At 45.4% G+C, this 20400-nt stretch overlaps 1 protein-coding gene across 3 annotated transcripts in view; it reads left to right on the top strand.

The window, feature by feature from the left end:
• Nucleotides 1–20400, top strand: part of DMD (dystrophin) — a 2214077-nt gene that overhangs the window by 1384455 nt on the left and 809222 nt on the right. For all 3 annotated transcript variants that reach the window (XM_088454197.1, XM_088454193.1, XM_088454194.1), the window contains one exon: nucleotides 4602–4756. In XM_088454197.1, coding sequence (XP_088310323.1) covers nucleotides 4602–4756 — 155 coding nt within the window. The remainder of the gene's footprint in view (nucleotides 1–4601; nucleotides 4757–20400) is intronic.

Here is a 20400-nt window from a genome sequence, read left to right as displayed (position 1 = left end):
AGTGTACAGCGCTTGCGAGCAACTCTGAATCAGGTACCAAATTCTTTGTGTGCAAATCAACATACATATTCCCTTGCTTCATTGCCATAAAGGTATAAGTGACTTTTGTCACTAAAAATTACTTTGAAAACAATTTTTTAATGGTCCAGATTGATGCTACTTTGAACTTTGTCATCAGTGGCTTTGTGCTCGACCTCTGTTCTTTGAGACAATCTTCTGAAGTCTTCAAAACACTGTTCGTGTTGACATACAGTATTAGAAACATTCAATTTTGCTTTTGCTGATCATTTGGAGAGAAAATCCGTAGACGTTAATTAACAATGTGCCTGATATCATCGGTAGATCCGGTCTTCTTAGATTTGGCAAGTAACCTGGTAACTGTAGACTGGTTATAGCCTTCAGTCTGTCTTCCAGAATTCCCCTCTTCAGTGAGCAGTCACCCAAAAACAGTTTTCTTTGCCAATGTAGGGCAGAGGTTTGATTACTTATCACACATCGAGAGGATGCACCAAAAGATCACACATAGTGTATATATATGCCTGCCAAAATTCTGTGATTGGTCAACAGCAGAACATGCCCCAGCAAAATGCATGACATGTCTATACACACAGGACCCCCCACTCCAATCTCTATAGGAATCTATCGATTCTGGTATCTATACTGTTCTATTATTTCCATGGCACTCTCTTCAGACACTCTACCCAGCACTGCATTTTGCATCATGGTGTGGTGAACACTTACAGCAGATACCACACTTGTCTGTTTTTACTGTCCCATTGCCCAGAGACTCTAATCCCCCGTTTACTGTCACGGCACAAAGGGAGAAAGCAGATCTCCCTGCACACAGGCTCTGCAGTTCTTTTATCTTGATTTACTAGTGGATTTTGCATCAGACAGAAATTATTTTAACCCTAATCTTCCACTAATCTTGAGAATATATTTCTCTGTATTCCCTAACAGAAATCAGTTTCTCATGCAAAGTGTATAGGTAATGTTAAGACATATATTGTCAAATATCAAATTATACATCATGCAAGATGGCAGAGTAATAGCAACAAGACAAAACCTTACCCTATTCCAGTGTCAAGATTGTAATTCAGAAAGTCTAGCACATCAACCTGCATACAGTAGATCAAAAGGCCTGATAAAGTGTACAGTGTACACCTTTCTACACCTTGAGTTTGGTGTAATTAGCAGCAGCTAGTGCTATTAAACTGTAAAATAAAGGTAAAAACAGCAAGGGTTATTGTGGTCTGTCCAGCACTAACTAGCATAATTCATCCCTCTGTACGGGTGGAAGGATCTAAGAGAGATGTATTTGACACTTACAACGAACCTCAGTATGTGTGAAGAAAGGAAAACAGAGAAAAGCACTTTTCTCTACGTTATCTGCAAACATCTGACTATTTTGCTGTTGCCATACTATTGTATGGCAATGGCAAAATCATTCACATTAAAAAATAAATATCACATTTTTGTGGCTTATCGTTTTTCCCCATATCAGTAATATTATCTGCCTGTATGTGTACAAATCTGTGGGGCTTCTGTGGGGTCCGGCTACATACAAGATCTTGCGATGTTTTGCAAGATCTCGTGCATGTGCAGAAGGACCAGCCACAAAGTAAGACACAGCACATCAGCACTAGACTGATGCACTATGGGTCTTGCACAGAGGGGGGAGTTTTCTATTCTCCAGTCCAGCTGCCAAAATGTTAATACAGGAAGCACAATAAGTGCTGCTATAGTACATCTCCCCCCTAGTGTCCAGTTCACATAAATGTCATCAAAGTAAAGATGGGTACACACTAGACGATGTGTGTACCCAGCGACGATATATCTGGTCCGTACACACTGCACGATCTGGTGTACGACCACCCGATATGTTGTTTTCCTGTCACAACCAGAATCATGGTGTTGCCAGATCTGAATATGTGATGAATGACACATAGGAGCACTCAATAGTGTGTACACACTGGCTGATTTGTTTTTCCGATTCATCCCAAAATGACAAATCGTCCAATATATCGTCTAGGTTTAGTTATCCACACATACAAACACAATTTACTCTCTCTTTAGGCATTCATCTACCTTTCCCAGGTGGTGAGATAGAGAGAAATGTGTTATGTGAACTTCTAATCAGGCTGCTGTCTGACTGGAAAATCTAAAACAGACCGAAGGAAAGGAACCCTGAAGTTTTAGCACATTTGTGTTAGACATAGTTGCCTACCCTTCCGATTCCTGTGGGAGACTCCTGGTGCCCTGTAGAGTCTCCCGCTGCCCCAGAAAATTATAAAAATACCCTGGATCAACAGACAATGAGAACAAGGCAACTTCCAGCCTATCACAAGGCTTCTTTCATTAATCCTCTCTTCTCAGCAGCAGCAGTGTAACACAATGACCCGCCCCCTGGGTGCTGCTGCTGCCTCCCATGTGAGCGCTGCTCTGTAGTTAGCTGCTCTGCCCACCAGAGAACTGCCTGCCCACCTCCAGCACACTGCCTGCCCATGGCTTTCAGTATCTGGAAGAGACCAAGCTCTGCAGCATTCCTAATCTAAGGAGAGGTGAGTGACTTCCTCCTGGTGCTCATCGTGCAGTCATGGGGACGGGTGGTGACCAGTTACAATGTATATTATACAGCAACAGGGTTACTTCCTTGTCATGTTAAAGTAGCACAGGTCCTGCACTATCTCGCAGGTTTACTCATATGGTGCCCTGCTTGCTCAGTGAATCTCCCCTATAGTCTGCTTCACAGCAGGAGGGGATGCCCATTACACGAATGCTTGTACCTGTTGTGGGAGGCTGATGTTCAGCATACCCACATCCATTCATGGGACTGTTAGGTCTATGACACTCAGCATTTCTCAAATGCTGGCTGCTCTTGGAACATGACTTGTGACATGATGTATTGGTGTCATATAAAGTATGCTGTAAAATCTATTTCTTTAAAAGGTTTTTTGATGTTTCTCCTAAGTTTACTATAATATGGTTGATTTCAATTTTTTTTGTAGTGTATTAGTGCATATGGTATGTTTTCACCTATACATGTTTTCTCTTTATTTTTATTTTAATTAATCAGTATATTATATTTTTTATATAAATTATTTTCCTTTCTCAGAATACTTTTGTACACCAGTGGTGGAGGGCTGTGTGTGTGTACTTATGAGTATATGTATGTGTGTAATATGCTTAAAAAAAACCCTGAGTGGCAATAGATAAGTTCATTGGGGAAGCTAGAAACGCCCTTTGGGCGGAGCATGGCACTCCCCCTCGCGCAACGCATACTACTGCTGACTATGATCTCCCTGAAACTCGTTTTCAAAAGTAGGCAAGTAAGGTAGGTGCAGGGGATGCGGCTGCTACAGTGTCCTTTCCACCTCCAGGGCCCGGCCCTCCCCCTACACCCAATTACACTGCTGGCCACGCACTCACTGCTAATCCCCTCGGGTGGCTTCTTCATTCTTAACAGTGTGCTGCTGCACTGCAGACACATCTACTCTCCCAGCCGGCTCCGTCTCTCCTCATTAATGCTGCAGCATCAGTCAGTGAGGGGATACTGAGTCGGCAGATGTGCATGTAGCAGCACACTGCTAAAGGAGAAGTCGCCCGCGAGGATTAGGATGCGAGGGAGGATGAACATTTTGTTATGGGGCCCCCTTAGGTCTATTTACACCCCTGGTTAAAACTCTGGGACGTGTAAACCAGCCATCTATAATGCACACACACTTGATAACGAGAAGTATATCTTAATACATACTTATACCCTTCGTGTCAGCAGAGCATTGCATTAATAAAAAAGATATAGCAGATAGGCCCTAAAGGAATAGGTAATGCTTGCTGTCATGCTTCCTGTATTGCTAAACCACTGATTTGTGGAACACATAAGGTTATTCTACTTTTTAATTTATTTTTTTAAAATAACTTTTCATAGAATGTAATGTTGCACAATAAAGAGCAATGCTGCCTAAATGAGAGATTGTTGAAAGAGCTGTGCTGCAAAATAAGTAATGAACTTCCCTTAACTTAGAATTCAGTTGAAATTTTATTTTTATCTTTAAATTATTTGGATGATGTGATTATAAGCCCTAAGCCATTCTAACACATGAGTTTGAAGCCCAAGTATCAGTATTTCTTTCTTGCATGTCATATAAAAGTGTAATCAATGTTTAAAGCACAAGCCAAAAGCAAAGGCTGTTTTATCTATGCGTTTAGGTTTAGTTTCCAGCAGATGGCAGTAATTACATAACAAATTTGATGCACGCTATAGCAGTAATAAATTGATTGTGATAGTACGTATGGCTGTCATGCATTTCAGTAAAAGCTACAATCAATATACAAATTTATGAATAATATACAAAATAAGCAATCTTTTTTTCCTTACAATATTTCTTTTATAAACAACAAGTTTAGATCATTTTCAACATCTTTTTACAAGTTTTTATTTTATTGTTCGAGACAATATAGACTAGAAAACTAGAAATAAACCATAAATCTGTTTTTTTAACCATATCAGTGTTAGCAAAAGCTCTGGTGAACAAGCTTTTCTCATTGTTATTATCATTATCATATCTAGTAAATGTACAATAATTCCTCTCCTCCCACAGCAATTTTCCAAGGAACTTCGTCAATGGCAAATAAATGTTGATGTGGCAAATGATTTGGCATCAAAGCTTCTACGTGACTATTCTTCTGATGACACCAGAAAAGTGGAACTGATCAATGACAACATTAATATGGTTTGGACAAAAATTAATAAGAGGTATGATTATTTTCTGTGACAGATATAAATAATTTTTTGTTGATCAACCACAATTGTTGTAATTATACAGTGGGAAATCTGAAGAAGTCTCTAGTATAGTAACTATACTGGGGAAATCAACAGAGTAATTAATACAGATATCATATATATATATACACAATTATTTGCAAAAGTCACAACTTGTGTTAGAAGTATTTAAGTGGAATTAAAATTAACTATATATTCCATATTTCATTGGTTATTAGAAATATCACCTTTAAATCACTTCTGGTATGTTTTCAATTGAACAAGATTGAGGACCTCATTCAGAGCCGGTCGGACAGAGCGTGCGGTCGGTCTGAATGAGGGGAGGACGTCTTGAATTTTCAAGATGTCCTCCTTTGCGGTGGTAAGGCTGTGGGTTAACACCCACAGCCTTACGACCGCCTAAGGTGATGGTCGCGATGGTCAAGACGAGACCCTAGGGTAGGGTCACTAGCGCACGCAGGGGGGGTTTCTGAGTACCCAGAAACCCCCCCTGACAAACCCAGTCATTGCAAAATATGCTGAGCGGGTCCTGCAGTGTATGGCTGTGCTACGCGCAGAGCGCCGCAACAGCCAATCGCTGGTGCCATCTCCTTAATCAGTCCCCACCGCGCTGTGTATCCTCAGCCAGCAGGCAGCTCCGTCCAGCCAGATAGACACTGGCTGGCCCACGCCGCCTCCTCCCGGGACTCGTCAGGCCCCGCCCACTGCCCCTGAGCAGCAGCAGCGAGGCCCGCACACAGTCTTCCCCTGCTCCCAGACTGGATCCGGAGCGACGGACTCACGTAGCCACTCACTGTTGGAGCGTGAGACCCGGTGGGCGGAGCGCAGCATGGTGACCACAGGGAGTCTGGCTCACACAAGGGCAGCAGTTGCACCACGCCACCCCCCGCGCTTAGAAGATGGTTGAACAGACATACCGGTACAGTAAGGAAGGAAGGTCAGTACACCCAGCTGCACCGCACTCCTCTATCTGCGTCAACCACACAGTACTCCTCTCTCACATACACATAGTGTTTATATATATATATATATATATATATATATATATATATATATATAATGATGCATACATGTGTGTGTGTGTATATATTATATATATATATATATATACACACACGTAAGATGCATACATGTGTGTGTGTGTATATATATATATATAAAAAAAATGTGTGTGTATATATATATATATATAATTTAATGTGTTTATGTGTATATATATATATATATACATACATACATACATACATATACAAATGGAAACCCCCCCCTAAAAATCCTGCGTTTTCCCCTGAGGGTCTCCCTTGTCGTAAGCCCCGGAGAGCTTTCGGCTTTGTCTGAGCCGGAAGCTCTCCACTGACATCACTACTGATGTCAGTGGGGCCGCCCCCAAACGGTAGGCGTTCCCATGGGAACGTTTCTGTTTGGGCTGCCACCCCCCGGCCCACCTTCCAAACGGGGCAAGCTGTCAATCAACATCGACAGCTCGCCCCCTTTGGATCGAGACCCGCTACGACCGGCGCTGTCGGTCGTAGCGGGTCTCACGCATGCGCGCGACGGCGCCGTCGTGCGCATGCTCTGTGGGGGGCCTGCGACCCGGTCCGAGCGCATCGGCGCTAACGACCGGGTCTGAATGACCCCCTGAATCTCTAGTAGGAGAATATGTTTTAGTGCAAGAGATTACTTTCTGGAACATTTAGGGTGGGTTCTAATAGAGATAAAATCCTGTTTTTTTTGTGATTTACAGGTCAACTTCCTATTTACTAAATCTATTAAAGGGAAAGTGCAGTATTAATCACCATTTTAAATGTTATTATGTATTTTAGTTGTAATGTCTACTACATGTAGAAACCTAACTGAAATGAATAGATCATTAAGATAAGTGGACAGTTGACATGAACAGAGGGCCTGATTCAGACCCGGTCGCAAGCGCTGAGTGCTCGCAACCAGGTCGACGGTGAGCTAGTGCGCATGGCAACGATGGAGCCGACTCCGTCGTGCGCATGGGCAAGACCCGGATAGCGACGGGAACTGTGTCTCACAACAAAGGGGGCGTGCTGTCGATGTTGAGTGACAGCATGCCCCCTTTGGTGGGTGGGCCGGGGGAGTGGCTGCCCAAACGGAGGCGTTCCCATGTGAACGCCTCTGTTTGGGGGCAGCCCCACTGACATTACGAGTGATGTCAGTGGGAGAGATTTCGACTCTGTTAGAGCCGAAATCTCTCTGGGGCTTGCGGCAACGAGACCCTTCCACAAGGGTCTCATCGCAAGCCCGATGGTCGCGATGGTCTTGACCATCGCGACCATCTTCCTGGCTGCTCGCTATAGCTGTGGGTGGTCAGGAGGCCGTTCTAAAAAAAAAAAACGTCCCTGATTCAGAGCGAGCGCTCTGTCAGAGCGACTGGCTCTGAATCAGGGCCAGAGTTGCACAGTATTCTTAGCTATTTTTCTTCACATCAGTAGAGATTCAATTATGCTTTTTTTAGGTGTGATCAAAGCAGGCCAAGCTCACAGCAAGCCAATTTAAATATGGCCTGTGTCAGAAATACACAAAACCTGTATATAAGTGGCCATATTTGGTATTCCTCTAAATATAATAAGATAAAAAAAGTTGGGGTATAATTCTAGAATAACACTAAGGGGGGAATCTATTTTGCTGAACTCTAAAGCTGCATAAACACACAGAACGATTTTGGTACCAACGATTCTATGGACGATTTTATGAACGATTTAATGTCAGATTATTTGTCAGATTATCTGTCAGATTTTTTAAAGTTTTTTTTAAAGTTTTTTTTTGAACTACAAATGATTTTTGCATATTCCCTTACTGAAAATCGTTCATTTGACAAGTCTGACTGAACTACAAACTACAAACGTGAACGCGCATGACTCAGAAAGTGAACGATTTTTTTTCAAACGATTATCGTTAAACGATGTGTATGCAGCTTTACCTTTTTTTAGTGAAACTACAGACACATCACCTTGTGCATCTCTATTCTTCAAAAACGAAATAGCTTTACATCTCACTCAACCAATCTTAAGCGGCCAGAATGTAAACCATGCCTTCCCCCTGCTCTGTGCAGCTGCTGCCTTCCCCTGCTACATTCTGTCACTCTGTGCAATGTTCTAGAAGCAATTAAGCAAAATAATGTGGGCCTGATTTAGAGGTAGATGCAGATTTGATGCTGCACACAGTTGACTGATGTTGAAATTCTGCTCATGCCTCCAAGTCACACTGTGCATGCGTCCCGAAGGTTACCACAGGGGGAGATGCAGAACAATATTGGAGCTGTGGATTTCAGTGGGCATTCCTGGGAGGTAACATGGAGGTGGCTACCCAGAAGCGGGTGTGTAACTGACTGCGACTACGTCTGAAGACACAGGATGCCATGTTCAGATGGAGAAATTACACCTGCCATAGGGAAAGTTTACATGGTGCGGCAATGGTGCACTGATGGTGAACAGATGAGTGCCGCTGCAAGTGGGCATCTCTGTATAACTATTTACAATTTGAATCCTGCCAATAGAAATATCAGACACAGTAGCAACACAAGGGTGGTTGCCAAGGGGGTGACACCAATATTCCGGCTCCTCCTGAGTGACATGGAGCTGGGTGTTGCACTGTGATGATTTTGTTGCACAGCGCCCGGCTCCTGGTCACTGAAAAGGAGCCAGCAGTGCGGGGAGAGTCTCTGTGGGCAGGCCGGCATGTCCGGGTTGATTAAACCAGGGGTGTACTGTGAGGCAACACCTCTTCCCAGTGAGATCACGCCCCTATTTGAGCGTGCCTCAGACACACGCTGGGGGTTTATTTGCCACACTGGGTGTCATCAATCCCAGTGATGTCACTAATCATACATATTTCTTTACAATTATGTAGATAATAGCGGTATATCAAGTAATACAATGTGCTGAGGGTGCTTTCTATTATAGGTAATGCAGTAGACCACTTTCTGTCTATAGCTTTCCTTTCTTTCATCCTGCTCAAGTTTTCATTTCATACTGCAGTAAACCAGCTAAAAGGGCACATTTTAACCAGGCTATTTTCCCAGCATAATTTCCTAATGAATTTCACAAAAATGTCAGAGTTAAATTGTCTCAAACTGTATGCCCTTTTGAGGATGATACTGCACTGACTTCATTAAATGAGCTCTCTAGTTATTAATACAGTCCAAAATTCAGAAACATTTGAGAACCTCTGCACTTTTTATACATTAGGCTCAATATTTAAAATTCCGTCACACTGTGTATTTCAGCAAAGAGCAAGGGAATAAAATTCATGACTATCAATTTCCATAAAAAAACACTTAGCAGTTTGTTGCTCTAGAAGCGCATGAGCAATGGTAACATCTAATGCTTTCTCGAGTTTTTTTTCCCACATATTTCAAAGAAAAGAGCATCTATACAACTAAAAGTGATGTTGGGAAGTGGCACATAAAAACTCAACCAAGCACTGAGGATAATGTACAAAGTGTTTATGTTACCTTATGGAATATCATATAAAATGCATTAGATTTGCAGGAAAAGTCTTAACTAGGGGTGTGCACCGGCCACTTTTCGTGTTTTGTGTTTTGGTTTTGGATCTGGATCTTTCTTCGTGTTTTGGATCTGGATTGGTTTTGCCAAAACCACCCTTCCGTGTTTTGGGTTCTGGGTTTTGTGTTTTGGATCTGTATTTTTTTTAAAAAAAGCATAAAAACAGCTAAAATCACAGAATTTGTAGGTTTTTCTGCTCCTATGCTATTATTAACCTCAATAACCTTAATTTCCACTCATTTCCAGTCTATTCTGAACACCTCACACCTCACAATAGTGTTTTTATGTCCAAAACGTTGCACCGAGGTAGCTGGATGACTATGCTAAGCGACACGAGTGGGCGGCACAAACACGTGACCCATCTAGGCGTGAAACTGCAGTGGCAGACAGGATGGCAGTTTGAAAAACTAGGCCCCAAACTGTACATAATGCAAAGAAAAAAAAGAGGTGCAAGATGGAATTGTCCTTGGGCCCTCCCACCCACCCTTATGTTGTATAAACAGGACATGCACACTTTAACAAACCAATCATTTCAGCGCCAGGGTCTGCCACACAACTGTGGCTGAAATGATTGGTTCGTTTGGGCCCCCACAAAACAAGCTGGCAATTAATGTGTCCCTGCACAAACTGGCTCTATGGAGGCAAGATGTCATCCTCATCCTCCTCATCCACCGATTCCTCACCCTCTTCAGTGTGTACATCCTCATCCTCACAAAGTATTAACTCGTCCCCACTTGAATCCACCACCACAGGTCCCTCTGTACCTTCTGGAGGCTGGTCTCCCTGGAAGAGCTGATAATTCATTTTGATGAACATCATCTTCTCCACATTCTGTGGAAGCAACCTCCTACGCCTTTCGCTGACAAGGTTCCCGGCTGCACTAAACACTCTTTCGGAGTACACACTGGAGGGGGGGCAACTCAGGTAAAATAGAGCCAGTTTGTACAGGGGCCTCCAAATTGCCTCTTTTTCCTGCCAGTACAGGTATGGACTGTCTGCCATGCCTACTTGGATGCTGTCACCGATGTAATCCTCCACCATTCTGTCAATGGTGACAGTATCATATGCAGTGACAGTAGACATGTCAGAAATTGTTGCCAGGTCCTTCAGTCCGGACCAGATGTCCAAACTTGGTCCTGCCTGCCCTGCATCACCACCAGCGGGTTGCTTAGGATACCTAAGTTTTTTCCTGGCAGCCCCAGTTGCAGGAGAAAATGAAGAAGGAGCCGTTGACGTGTCACGTTCCGCTTCAGCTGACAGTGTGTTCACCAGCAGGTCTTTGCACCTCTGCAGGCTTGTGTCGGCCGGAAAGAGAGACACCACATAGGCTTTAAACCTAGGATCGAGCACGGTGGCCAAAACGTAGTGGTCTGATTTCAACAGATTGACCACCCTGGAATCCTGGCAAAGCGAATGAAGGGCTTCATCCACAAGTCCCACATGCCGAGCGGAATCGCTCCATCTTAGCTCCTCCTTCACTTTCTCCAGCTGCTTCTGCAAAAGCCTGATGAGGGGAATGACCTGACTCAAGCTGGCAGTGTCTGAACTGACTTCACGTGTGGCAAGTTCGAAGGGCTGGAGAACCTTGCACAACACGGAAATCATTCTCCACTGCGCTTGAGTCAGGTGCATACCCCCTCCTTTGCCTATGTCATAGGTGGATGTATAGGCTTGTATGGCCTTTTGCTGCTCCTCCATCCTCTGAAGCATATAGAGGGTTGAGTTCCACCGCGTCACAACCTCTTGCTTCAGGTGATGGCGGGGCAGGTTCAAGAGTGTTTGCTGGCGCTCCAGTCTTCGGCACGCAGTCGCTGAATGGCGAAAGTGGCCAGAAATTTTTCGGGCCACCCAAAGCGTCTCCTGCACGCCCCTGTCGCTTTTCAGAAAATTCTGCACCACCAAGTTTATTGTGTGAGCAAAACATGGGACGTGCTGGAATTTGCCCAGATGTAATGCCCGCACAATATTGGTGGCGTTGTCAGATATCACAAATCCCCAGGAGAGTCTAAGTGGGGTAAGCCACTGGGCGATGATTTCCCTCAGTTTCTCTAAGAGGTTGTTGGCGGTGTGCCTCTTACTGAAACCGGTGATACACAGCGTAGCCTGCCTTGTAACGAGCTGGCATTTCTGAGATGCTGCTACTGGTGACGCTGCTGCTGTTGCTGCGTAAGGTGATACATCTACCCAGTGGGCTGTCACAGTCATATAGTCCTTAGTCTGCCCTGTTCCACTTGTCCACATGTCCGTGGTTAAGTGGACATTGTGTACAACGGCATTTTTCAGGACACTGAGGACACTTTTTCTGACGTTTCTGTACAGTCTCGGTATCGCCTGCCTAGTGAAGTGGAATCTAGACGGGATTTGGAACCGGGGACACACTACCTCCATCAATTGTCTAAATCCCACTGCACTAATGGCGGATACCGGACGCACGTCTAACACCAACATAGCAGTCAAGGCCTCAGTTATACGTTTTGCTTCAGGATGACTGCTGTCGTACTTCATCCTCCTCGCTAAGGACTGTTGGAGGGTCAATTGTTTAGTAAAAGTAGTGGTGTTCCTACTTCCTCTCTGGGATGATGAACGACTCCCAGCAGCAGCAACAGCAGCAGCGGCAGCAGTAGGCGTAGCAATGCAGGATCCTCCGGAGGAATCCCGGATAGGAGAGTCAGTCATGCCAGTGACATGGCCTGCAGGACTACTTCCGATCCTAACTAAGGAGGAAATTGACGAGGAGGGAGTTGACGGTGTGGTTTGCAGGCGCTTGGATACAACAGGACAACGGGATTTAGGTGTCCCTGGACTGCTTACGGTCTTAGCCAAAGTTTCTGAACTTGACAGTAACTTTTTATGAACGCGCTGCAGGTGCCGTATAAGGGAGGATGTTCCTAGGTGGTTGACGTCCCTACCCCTACTTATTTCACCTTTACATATGGTACATATGGCAAGACAGTTGTTGTCCGGATTTGGATAGAAATATTGCCAGACCAAAGAGGTGGAATGTTTGGTCTTCTGCCCAGGCATGACCGTGATGGGCTTTTTCATCCCACGGACAACAACTGTCTCCCCCGGAGCCTGATTTAAACAAACCACATCACCATCAGAATCCTCCTCGCCAACTTCCTCCTCAGCGCCAGCTACACCAGTATCCTCATCCTGTTGTACTTCAACAGTGACATCTTCAATTTGCATATCAGCAAGTGGACTGTGGGTGCTCCTTTCAGCACTTGCAGGGGGCGTGCAAATGGTGGAAAGAGCCACCTCTTCCCGTCCAGTGCTGGGAAGGTCAGGCATCGCAACCACCACCACACTTGGACTCTCCTTGGGGATTTGTGATATCTTCTTAGAAAGCACAGTTCTTCGCTGTGCTTTTGCCAGCTTAACTCTTTTGATTTTTTTAGTGGGAGGAGGGCTTCCATCGTCATGTGAAGCTGAACCACTAGTCATGAACATACTAGGGATCGACCTTAGCCGTTCCTTGCCACTCCGTGTCGTAAATGGCATATTGGCAAGTTTACGTTTCTCTTCAGCTGATTTAAATGTCTTTTTCAAGGTCATTTTCCTGAACTTTGCCATTTGGGATTGTATGTGCCCTCTACTATGACATTGGGCATCGGCCTTGGCAGACGACGTTGATGGCATGTTATCGTCTATGTCATGACTAGTGGCAGCAGCTTCAGCACTAGGAGGAAGTGGTTCTTGATCTTTCTCTATTTTATTTTTATCGGAGAAAGTTTGGTCCTCCATTTATGTTATATCGATTTGATATATACGTGCGGCTAAACACAGAAAATAATTTTTTTTTGGGTTTGGACTGGAGTGTACTTTGTGGGTTACAGCACCCTTTAACGGTCAAGCCAGCCAGCCCTTTACTTATGACACAGGCGCACGCTTGGCACTACTTTGTTGATGCACGTGCGGCTACTGCGCACACAATTCACAAACACAGAAAATAATTTTTTTTTGGTTTGGACTGGAGTGTACTTTCGGGGGTTACAGCACCCTTTAACGGTCAAGCCATCCGGCCCTTTACTTATGACACAGGCGCACGCTTGGCACTACTTTGTTGATGCACGTGCGGCTACTGCGCACACAATTCACAAACACAGAAAATAATTTTTTTTTTGGTTTGGACTGGAGTGTACTTTCGGGGGTTACAGCACCCTTAACGGTCAAGCCAGCCGGCCCTTTACTTATGACACAGGCGCACGCTTGGCACTACTTTGTTGATGCACGTGCGGCTACTGCGCACACAATTCACAAACACAGAAAATCATTTTTTTTTGGTTTGGACTGGAGTGTACTTTCGGGGGTTACAGCACCCTTTAACGGTCAAGCCAGCCGGCCCTTTACTTATGACACAGGCGCACGCTTGGCACTACTTTGTTGATGCACGTGCGGCTACTGCGCACACAATTCACAAACACAGAAAATAATTTTTTTTTTGGTTTGGACTGGAGTGTACTTTGGGGGTTACAGCACCCTTTAACGGTCAAGCCAGCCGGCCCTTTACTTATGACACAGGCGCACGCTTGGCACTACTTTGTTGATGCACGTGCGGCTACTGCGCACACAATTCACAAACACAGAAAATAATTTTTTTTTGGTTTGGACTGGAGTGTACTTTCGGGGGTTACAGCACCCTTTAACGGTCAAGCCAGCCGGCCCTTTACTTATGACACAGGCGCACGCTTGGCACTACTTTGTTGATGCACGTGCGGCTACTGCGCACACAATTCACAAACACAGAAAATAATTTTTTTTTTGGTTTGGACTGGAGTGTACTTTCGGGGGTTACAGCACCCTTAACGGTCAAGCCAGCCGGCCCTTTACTTATGACACAGGCGCACGCTTGGCACTACTTTGTTGATGCACGTGCGGCTACTGCGCACACAATTCACAAACACAGAAAATAATTTTTTTTTGGTTTGGACTGGAGTGTACTTTCGGGGGTTACAGCACCCTTTAACGGTCAAGCCAGCCGGCCCTTTACTTATGACACAGGCGCACGCTTGGCACTACTTTGTTGATGCACGTGCGGCTACTGCGCACACAATTCACAAACACAGAAAATAATTTTTTTTTTGGTTTGGACTGGAGTGTACTTTCGGGGGTTACAGCACCCTTAACGGTCAAGCCAGCCAGCCCTTTACTTATGACACAGGCGCACGCTTGGCACTACTTTGTTGATGCACGTGCGGCTACTGCGCACACAATTCACAAACACAGAAAATAATTTTTTTTTGGTTTGGACTGGAGTGTACTTTCGGGGGTTACAGCACCCTTTAACGGTCAAGCCAGCCGGCCCTTTACTTATGACACAGGCGCACGCTTGGCACTACTTTGTTGATGCACGTGCGGCTACTGCGCACACAATTCACAAACACAGAAAATATATTATATTTTTAGCACTTGGGGGGAGCACCCCTGATGGACAGAGCACCCCCTGGACAACACTACAGCACCTCTTTAGGATTGGGACACTGCACAGGACTTTGGAGTGGACACAGCCCCTATGGAGAACTGACTGCACAACACAGTCCAGCCAGCCCCTATGGACTTTGAAGTAGTGGACACAGCCCCTATTAACAACAGCAGCACAGCACAACACAGCCAGCCCCTATGGACTTTGAAGTAGTGGACAACAGCAGCACTACACTACACTACACTACACAGCCCTAACTCCCACCCTCCCTCTTCACTGTCCACAGCCGAGTGAGAAAATGGCGCCGACGTGGGTACCTTATATAGGATCCAAAACCCGGCGAGACTCGGAAGGCGGGAAGATGACGTTTTGCCTCGATTTCAGAATCCGAGTCAGGCGGGAAAAGTCGAGCCTGACTCGGATCGGACTCGGATCGGGGGGGCTCGGGGGGGTTCGGATTTCAGAAATCCGAACCCGCTCACCCCTAGTCTTAACCTATCCATCCATTCATCCAGTTGAGATGCTGATTGTCAAACAATGAAGACATTCTGACTGACTGTACATTCATCCTCCAGCTGCACCAATTGTATGGCCAGACTGGAAATGAACTTTTCTGCTCGGTGCTCAGGTTGAGTTGTTAGAGCTGCCTGTGTAATTACAACTTACAGTGGGATGGATAAGGGTTTTACTATAATTTGCAGTATCATGTCTAAAATCAAATACATCCGCAGTGCACCATGTCGTTTCTGTATGCCAGTGAAGAGATTATATATATATATATATATATATATATATATATATGCACTGAGTATTTAGAATGAAACAAATACAGGAATCTTCATTCCTTCATAATATCACAAAAAAGTTGAATATATAATATAGTGTGTGTATACATAAATACAAATATATATATATATAAAAGTAAACAAAGAAGATCGGCACTCAGAGTAATCACAAAATGCAAAAAGTGTATTGTAAGCGGTCTACAGCCGTTTCTGGGCCGAAGCCCCGTCCTCAGGACCACAATACAGATAGAAACAAGTACTTGTTTCTATCTGTATTGTGGTCCTGAAGACGGGGCTTCGGCCCAGAAACGGCTGTAGACCGTTTACAATACACTTTTTGCTTTTTGTGATTACTCTGAGTGCCGATCTTCTTTTTTTACTTTTGTGGATCGTTTTGATTGTGCACCGGAGGCAGGTGTGGTGCTGTTGAGAGTGCCGGCAGACTGCAGCATATATATATATATATTAGGGGTGAGCGGGTTCGGATTTCTGAAATCCGAACCCCTCCGAGCCCCCCCGATCCGAGTCCGATCCGAGTCAGGCTCGACTTTTCCCGCCTGACTCAGATCTGAAATCGAGGCAAAACGTCATCATCCCGCCTTCCGAGTCTCGCGGGTTTTGGATCCTATATAAGGTACCCGCGTCGGCGCCATTTTCTCACTCGGCTGTGGACAGTGAAGAGGGAGGGTGGGAGTTAGGGCTGTGTAGTGTAGTGTAGTGTAGTGCTGCTGTTGTCCACTACTTCAAAGTCCATAGGGGCTGGCTGTGTTGTGCTGTGCTGCTGTTGTTAATAGGGGCTGTGTCCACTACTTCAAAGTCCATAGGGGCTGGCTGGACTGTGTTGTGCAGTCAGTTCTCCATAGGGGCTGTGTCCACTCCAAAGTCCTATGCAGTGTCCCAGTCCTAAAGGAGTGCTGTAGTGTTGTCCAGGGGGTGCTCTGTCCATCAGGGGTGCTCCCCCCAAGTGCTAAAAAAATAATATATTTTCTGTGTTTGTGAATTGTGTGCGCAGTAGCCGCACGTGCATCAACAAAGTAGTGCCAAGCGTGCGCCTGTGTCATAAGTAAAGGGCCGGCTGGCTTGACCGTTAAAGGGTGCTGTAACCCCCGAAAGTACACTCCAGTCCAAACCAAAAAAAAATTATTTTCTGTGTTTGTGAATTGTGTGCGCAGTAGCCGCACGTGCATCAACAAAGTAGTGCCAAGCGTGCGCCTGTGTCATAAGTAAAGGGCCGGCTGGCTTGACCGTTAAGGGTGCTGTAACCCCCGAAAGTACACTCCAGTCCAAACAAAAAAAAAAATTATTTTCTGTGTTTGTGAATTGTGTGCGCAGTAGCCGCACGTGCATCAACAAAGTAGTGCCAAGCGTGCGTCTGTGTCATAAGTAAAGGGCCGGCTGGCTTGACCGTTAAGGGTGCTGTAACCCCCGAAAGTACACTCCAGTCCAAACCAAAAAAAAAATTATTTTCTGTGTTTGTGAATTGTGTGCGCAGTAGCCGCACGTGCATCAACAAAGTAGTGCCAAGCGTGCACCTGTGTCATAAGTAAAGGGCCGGCTGGCTTGACCGTTAAGGGTGCTGTAACCCCCGAAAGTACACTCCAGTCCAAACCAAAAAAAAAATTATTTTCTGTGTTTGTGAATTGTGTGCGCAGTAGCCGCACGTGCATCAACAAAGTAGTGCCAAGCGTGCGCCTGTGTCATAAGTAAAGGGCCGGCTGGCTTGACCGTTAAAGGGTGCTGTAACCCCCAAAGTACACTCCAGTCCAAACCAAAAAAAAAATTATTTTCTGTGTTTGTGAATTGTGTGCGCAGTAGCCGCACGTGCATCAACAAAGTAGTGCCAAGCGTGCGCCTGTGTCATAAGTAAAGGGCCGGCTGGCTTGACCGTTAAAGGGTGCTGTAACCCCCGAAAGTACACTCCAGTCCAAACCAAAAAAAAATTATTTTCTGTGTTTGTGAATTGTGTGCGCAGTAGCCGCACGTGCATCAACAAAGTAGTGCCAAGCGTGCGCCTGTGTCATAAGTAAAGGGCCGGCTGGCTTGACCGTTAAGGGTGCTGTAACCCCCGAAAGTACACTCCAGTCCAAACCAAAAAAAAAATTATTTTCTGTGTTTGTGAATTGTGTGCGCAGTAGCCGCACGTGCATCAACAAAGTAGTGCCAAGCGTGCGCCTGTGTCATAAGTAAAGGGCCAGCTGGCTTGACCGTTAAGGGTGCTGTAACCCCCGAAAGTACACTCCAGTCCAAACCAAAAAAAAAATTATTTTCTGTGTTTGTGAATTGTGTGCGCAGTAGCCGCACGTGCATCAACAAAGTAGTGCCAAGCGTGCGCCTGTGTCATAAGTAAAGGGCCGGCTGGCTTGACCATTAAAGGGTGCTGTAACCCCCAAAGTACACTCCAGTCCAAACCAAAAAAAAATTATTTTCTGTGTTTGTGAATTGTGTGCGCAGTAGCCGCACGTGCATCAACAAAGTAGTGCCAAGCGTGCGCCTGTGTCATAAGTAAAGGGCCGGCTGGCTTGACCGTTAAGGGTGCTGTAACCCCCGAAAGTACACTCCAGTCCAAACCAAAAAAAAAATTATTTTCTGTGTTTGTGAATTGTGTGCGCAGTAGCCGCACGTGCATCAACAAAGTAGTGCCAAGCGTGTGCCTGTGTCAAAAGTAAAGGGCCGGCTGGCTTGACCGTTAAAGGGTGCTGTAACCCCCGAAAGTACACTCCAGTCCAAACCAAAAAAAAATTATTTTCTGTGTTTGTGAATTGTGTGCGCAGTAGCCGCACGTGCATCAACAAAGTAGTGCCAAGCGTGCGCCTGTGTCATAAGTAAAGGGCTGGCTGGCTTGACCGTTAAGGGTGCTGTAACCCCCGAGAGTACACTCCAGTCCAAACCAAAAAAAAAATTATTTTCTGTGTTTGTGAATTGTGTGCGCAGTAGCCGCACGTGCATCAACAAAGTAGTGCCAAGCGTGCGCCTGTGTCATAAGTAAAGGGCCGGCTGGCTTGACCGTTAAGGGTGCTGTAACCCCCGAAAGTACACTCCAGTCCAAACCAAAAAAAAAATTATTTTCTGTGTTTGTGAATTGTGTGCGCAGTAGCCGCACGTGCATCAACAAAGTAGTGCCAAGCGTGCGCCTGTGTCATAAGTAAAGGGCCGGCTGGCTTGACCGTTAAGGGTGCTGTAACCCCCGAAAGTACACTCCAGTCCAAACCAAAAAAAAAATTATTTTCTGTGTTTGTGAATTGTGTGCGCAGTAGCCGCACGTGCATCAACAAAGTAGTGCCAAGCGTGCGCCTGTGTCATAAGTAAAGGGCCGGCTGGCTTGACCATTAAGGGTGCTGTAACCCCCGAAAGTACACTCCAGTCCAAACCAAAAAAAAAATTATTTTCTGTGTTTGTGAATTGTGTGCGCAGTAGCCGCACGTGCATCAACAAAGTAGTGCCAAGCGTGCACCTGTGTCATAAGTAAAGGGCCGGCTGGCTTGACCGTTAAGGGTGCTGTAACCCCCGAAAGTACACTCCAGTCCAAACCAAAAAAAAAATTATTTTCTGTGTTTGTGAATTGTGTGCGCAGTAGCCGCACGTGCATCAACAAAGTAGTGCCAAGCGTGCGCCTGTGTCATAAGTAAAGGGCCGGCTGGCTTGACCGTTAAAGGGTGCTGTAACCCCCAAAGTACACTCCAGTCCAAACCAAAAAAAAAATTATTTTCTGTGTTTGTGAATTGTGTGCGCAGTAGCCGCACGTGCATCAACAAAGTAGTGCCAAGCATGCGCCTGTGTCATAAGTAAAGGGCCGGCTGGCTTGACCGTTAAAGGGTGCTGTAACCCCCGAAAGTACACTCCAGTCCAAACCAAAAAAAAATTATTTTCTGTGTTTGTGAATTGTGTGCGCAGTAGCCGCACGTGCATCAACAAAGTAGTGCCAAGCGTGCGCCTGTGTCATAAGTAAAGGGCTGGCTGGCTTGACCGTTAAAGGGTGCTGTAACCCCTGAAAGTACACTCCAGTCCAAACCAAAAAAAAATTATTTTCTGTGTTTGTGAATTGTGTGCGCAGTAGCCGCACGTGCATCAACAAAGTAGTGCCAAGCGTGCGCCTGTGTCATAAGTAAAGGGCCGGCTGGCTTGACCGTTAAAGGGTGCTGTAACCCACAAAGTACACTCCAGTCCAAACCAAAAAAAAAATTATTTTCTGTGTTTAGCCGCACGTATATATCAAATCGATATAACATAAATGGAGGACCAAACTTTCTCCGATAAAAATAAAATAGAGAAAGATCAAGAACCACTTCCTCCTAGTGCTGAAGCTGCTGCCACTAGTCATGACATAGACGATAACATGCCATCAACGTCGTCTGCCAAGGCCGATGCCCAATGTCATAGTAGAGGGCACATACAATCCCAAATGGCAAAGTTCAGGAAAATGACCTTGAAAAAGACATTTAAATCAGCTGAAGAGAAACGTAAACTTGCCAATATGCCATTTACGACACGGAGTGGCAAGGAACGGCTAAGGTCGATCCCTAGTATGTTCATGACTAGTGGTTCAGCTTCACATGACGATGGAAGCCCTCCTCCCACTAAAAAAATCAAAAGAGTTAAGCTGGCAAAAGCACAGCGAAGAACTGTGCTTTCTATGAAGATATCACAAATCCCCAAGGAGAGTCCAAGTGTGGTGGTGGTTGCGATGCCTGACCTTCCCAGCACTGGACGGGAAGAGGTGGCTCTTTCCACCATTTGCACGCCCCCTGCAAGTGCTGAAAGGAGCACCCACAGTCCACTTGCTGATATGCAAATTGAAGATGTCACTGTTGAAGTACAACAGGATGAGGATACTGGTGTAGCTGGCGCTGAGGAGGAAGTTGGCGAGGAGGATTCTGA

Source organism: Taudactylus pleione, unplaced genomic scaffold, assembly GCF_031769625.1.
Source record: "Taudactylus pleione unplaced genomic scaffold, aTauple2 ptg000609l, whole genome shotgun sequence".
NCBI classification, from domain to species: domain Eukaryota; kingdom Metazoa; phylum Chordata; class Amphibia; order Anura; family Myobatrachidae; genus Taudactylus; species Taudactylus pleione.
Note: the sequence above shows the minus strand (reverse complement) of the source record. Positions and strands in the feature narration are given on the sequence as shown.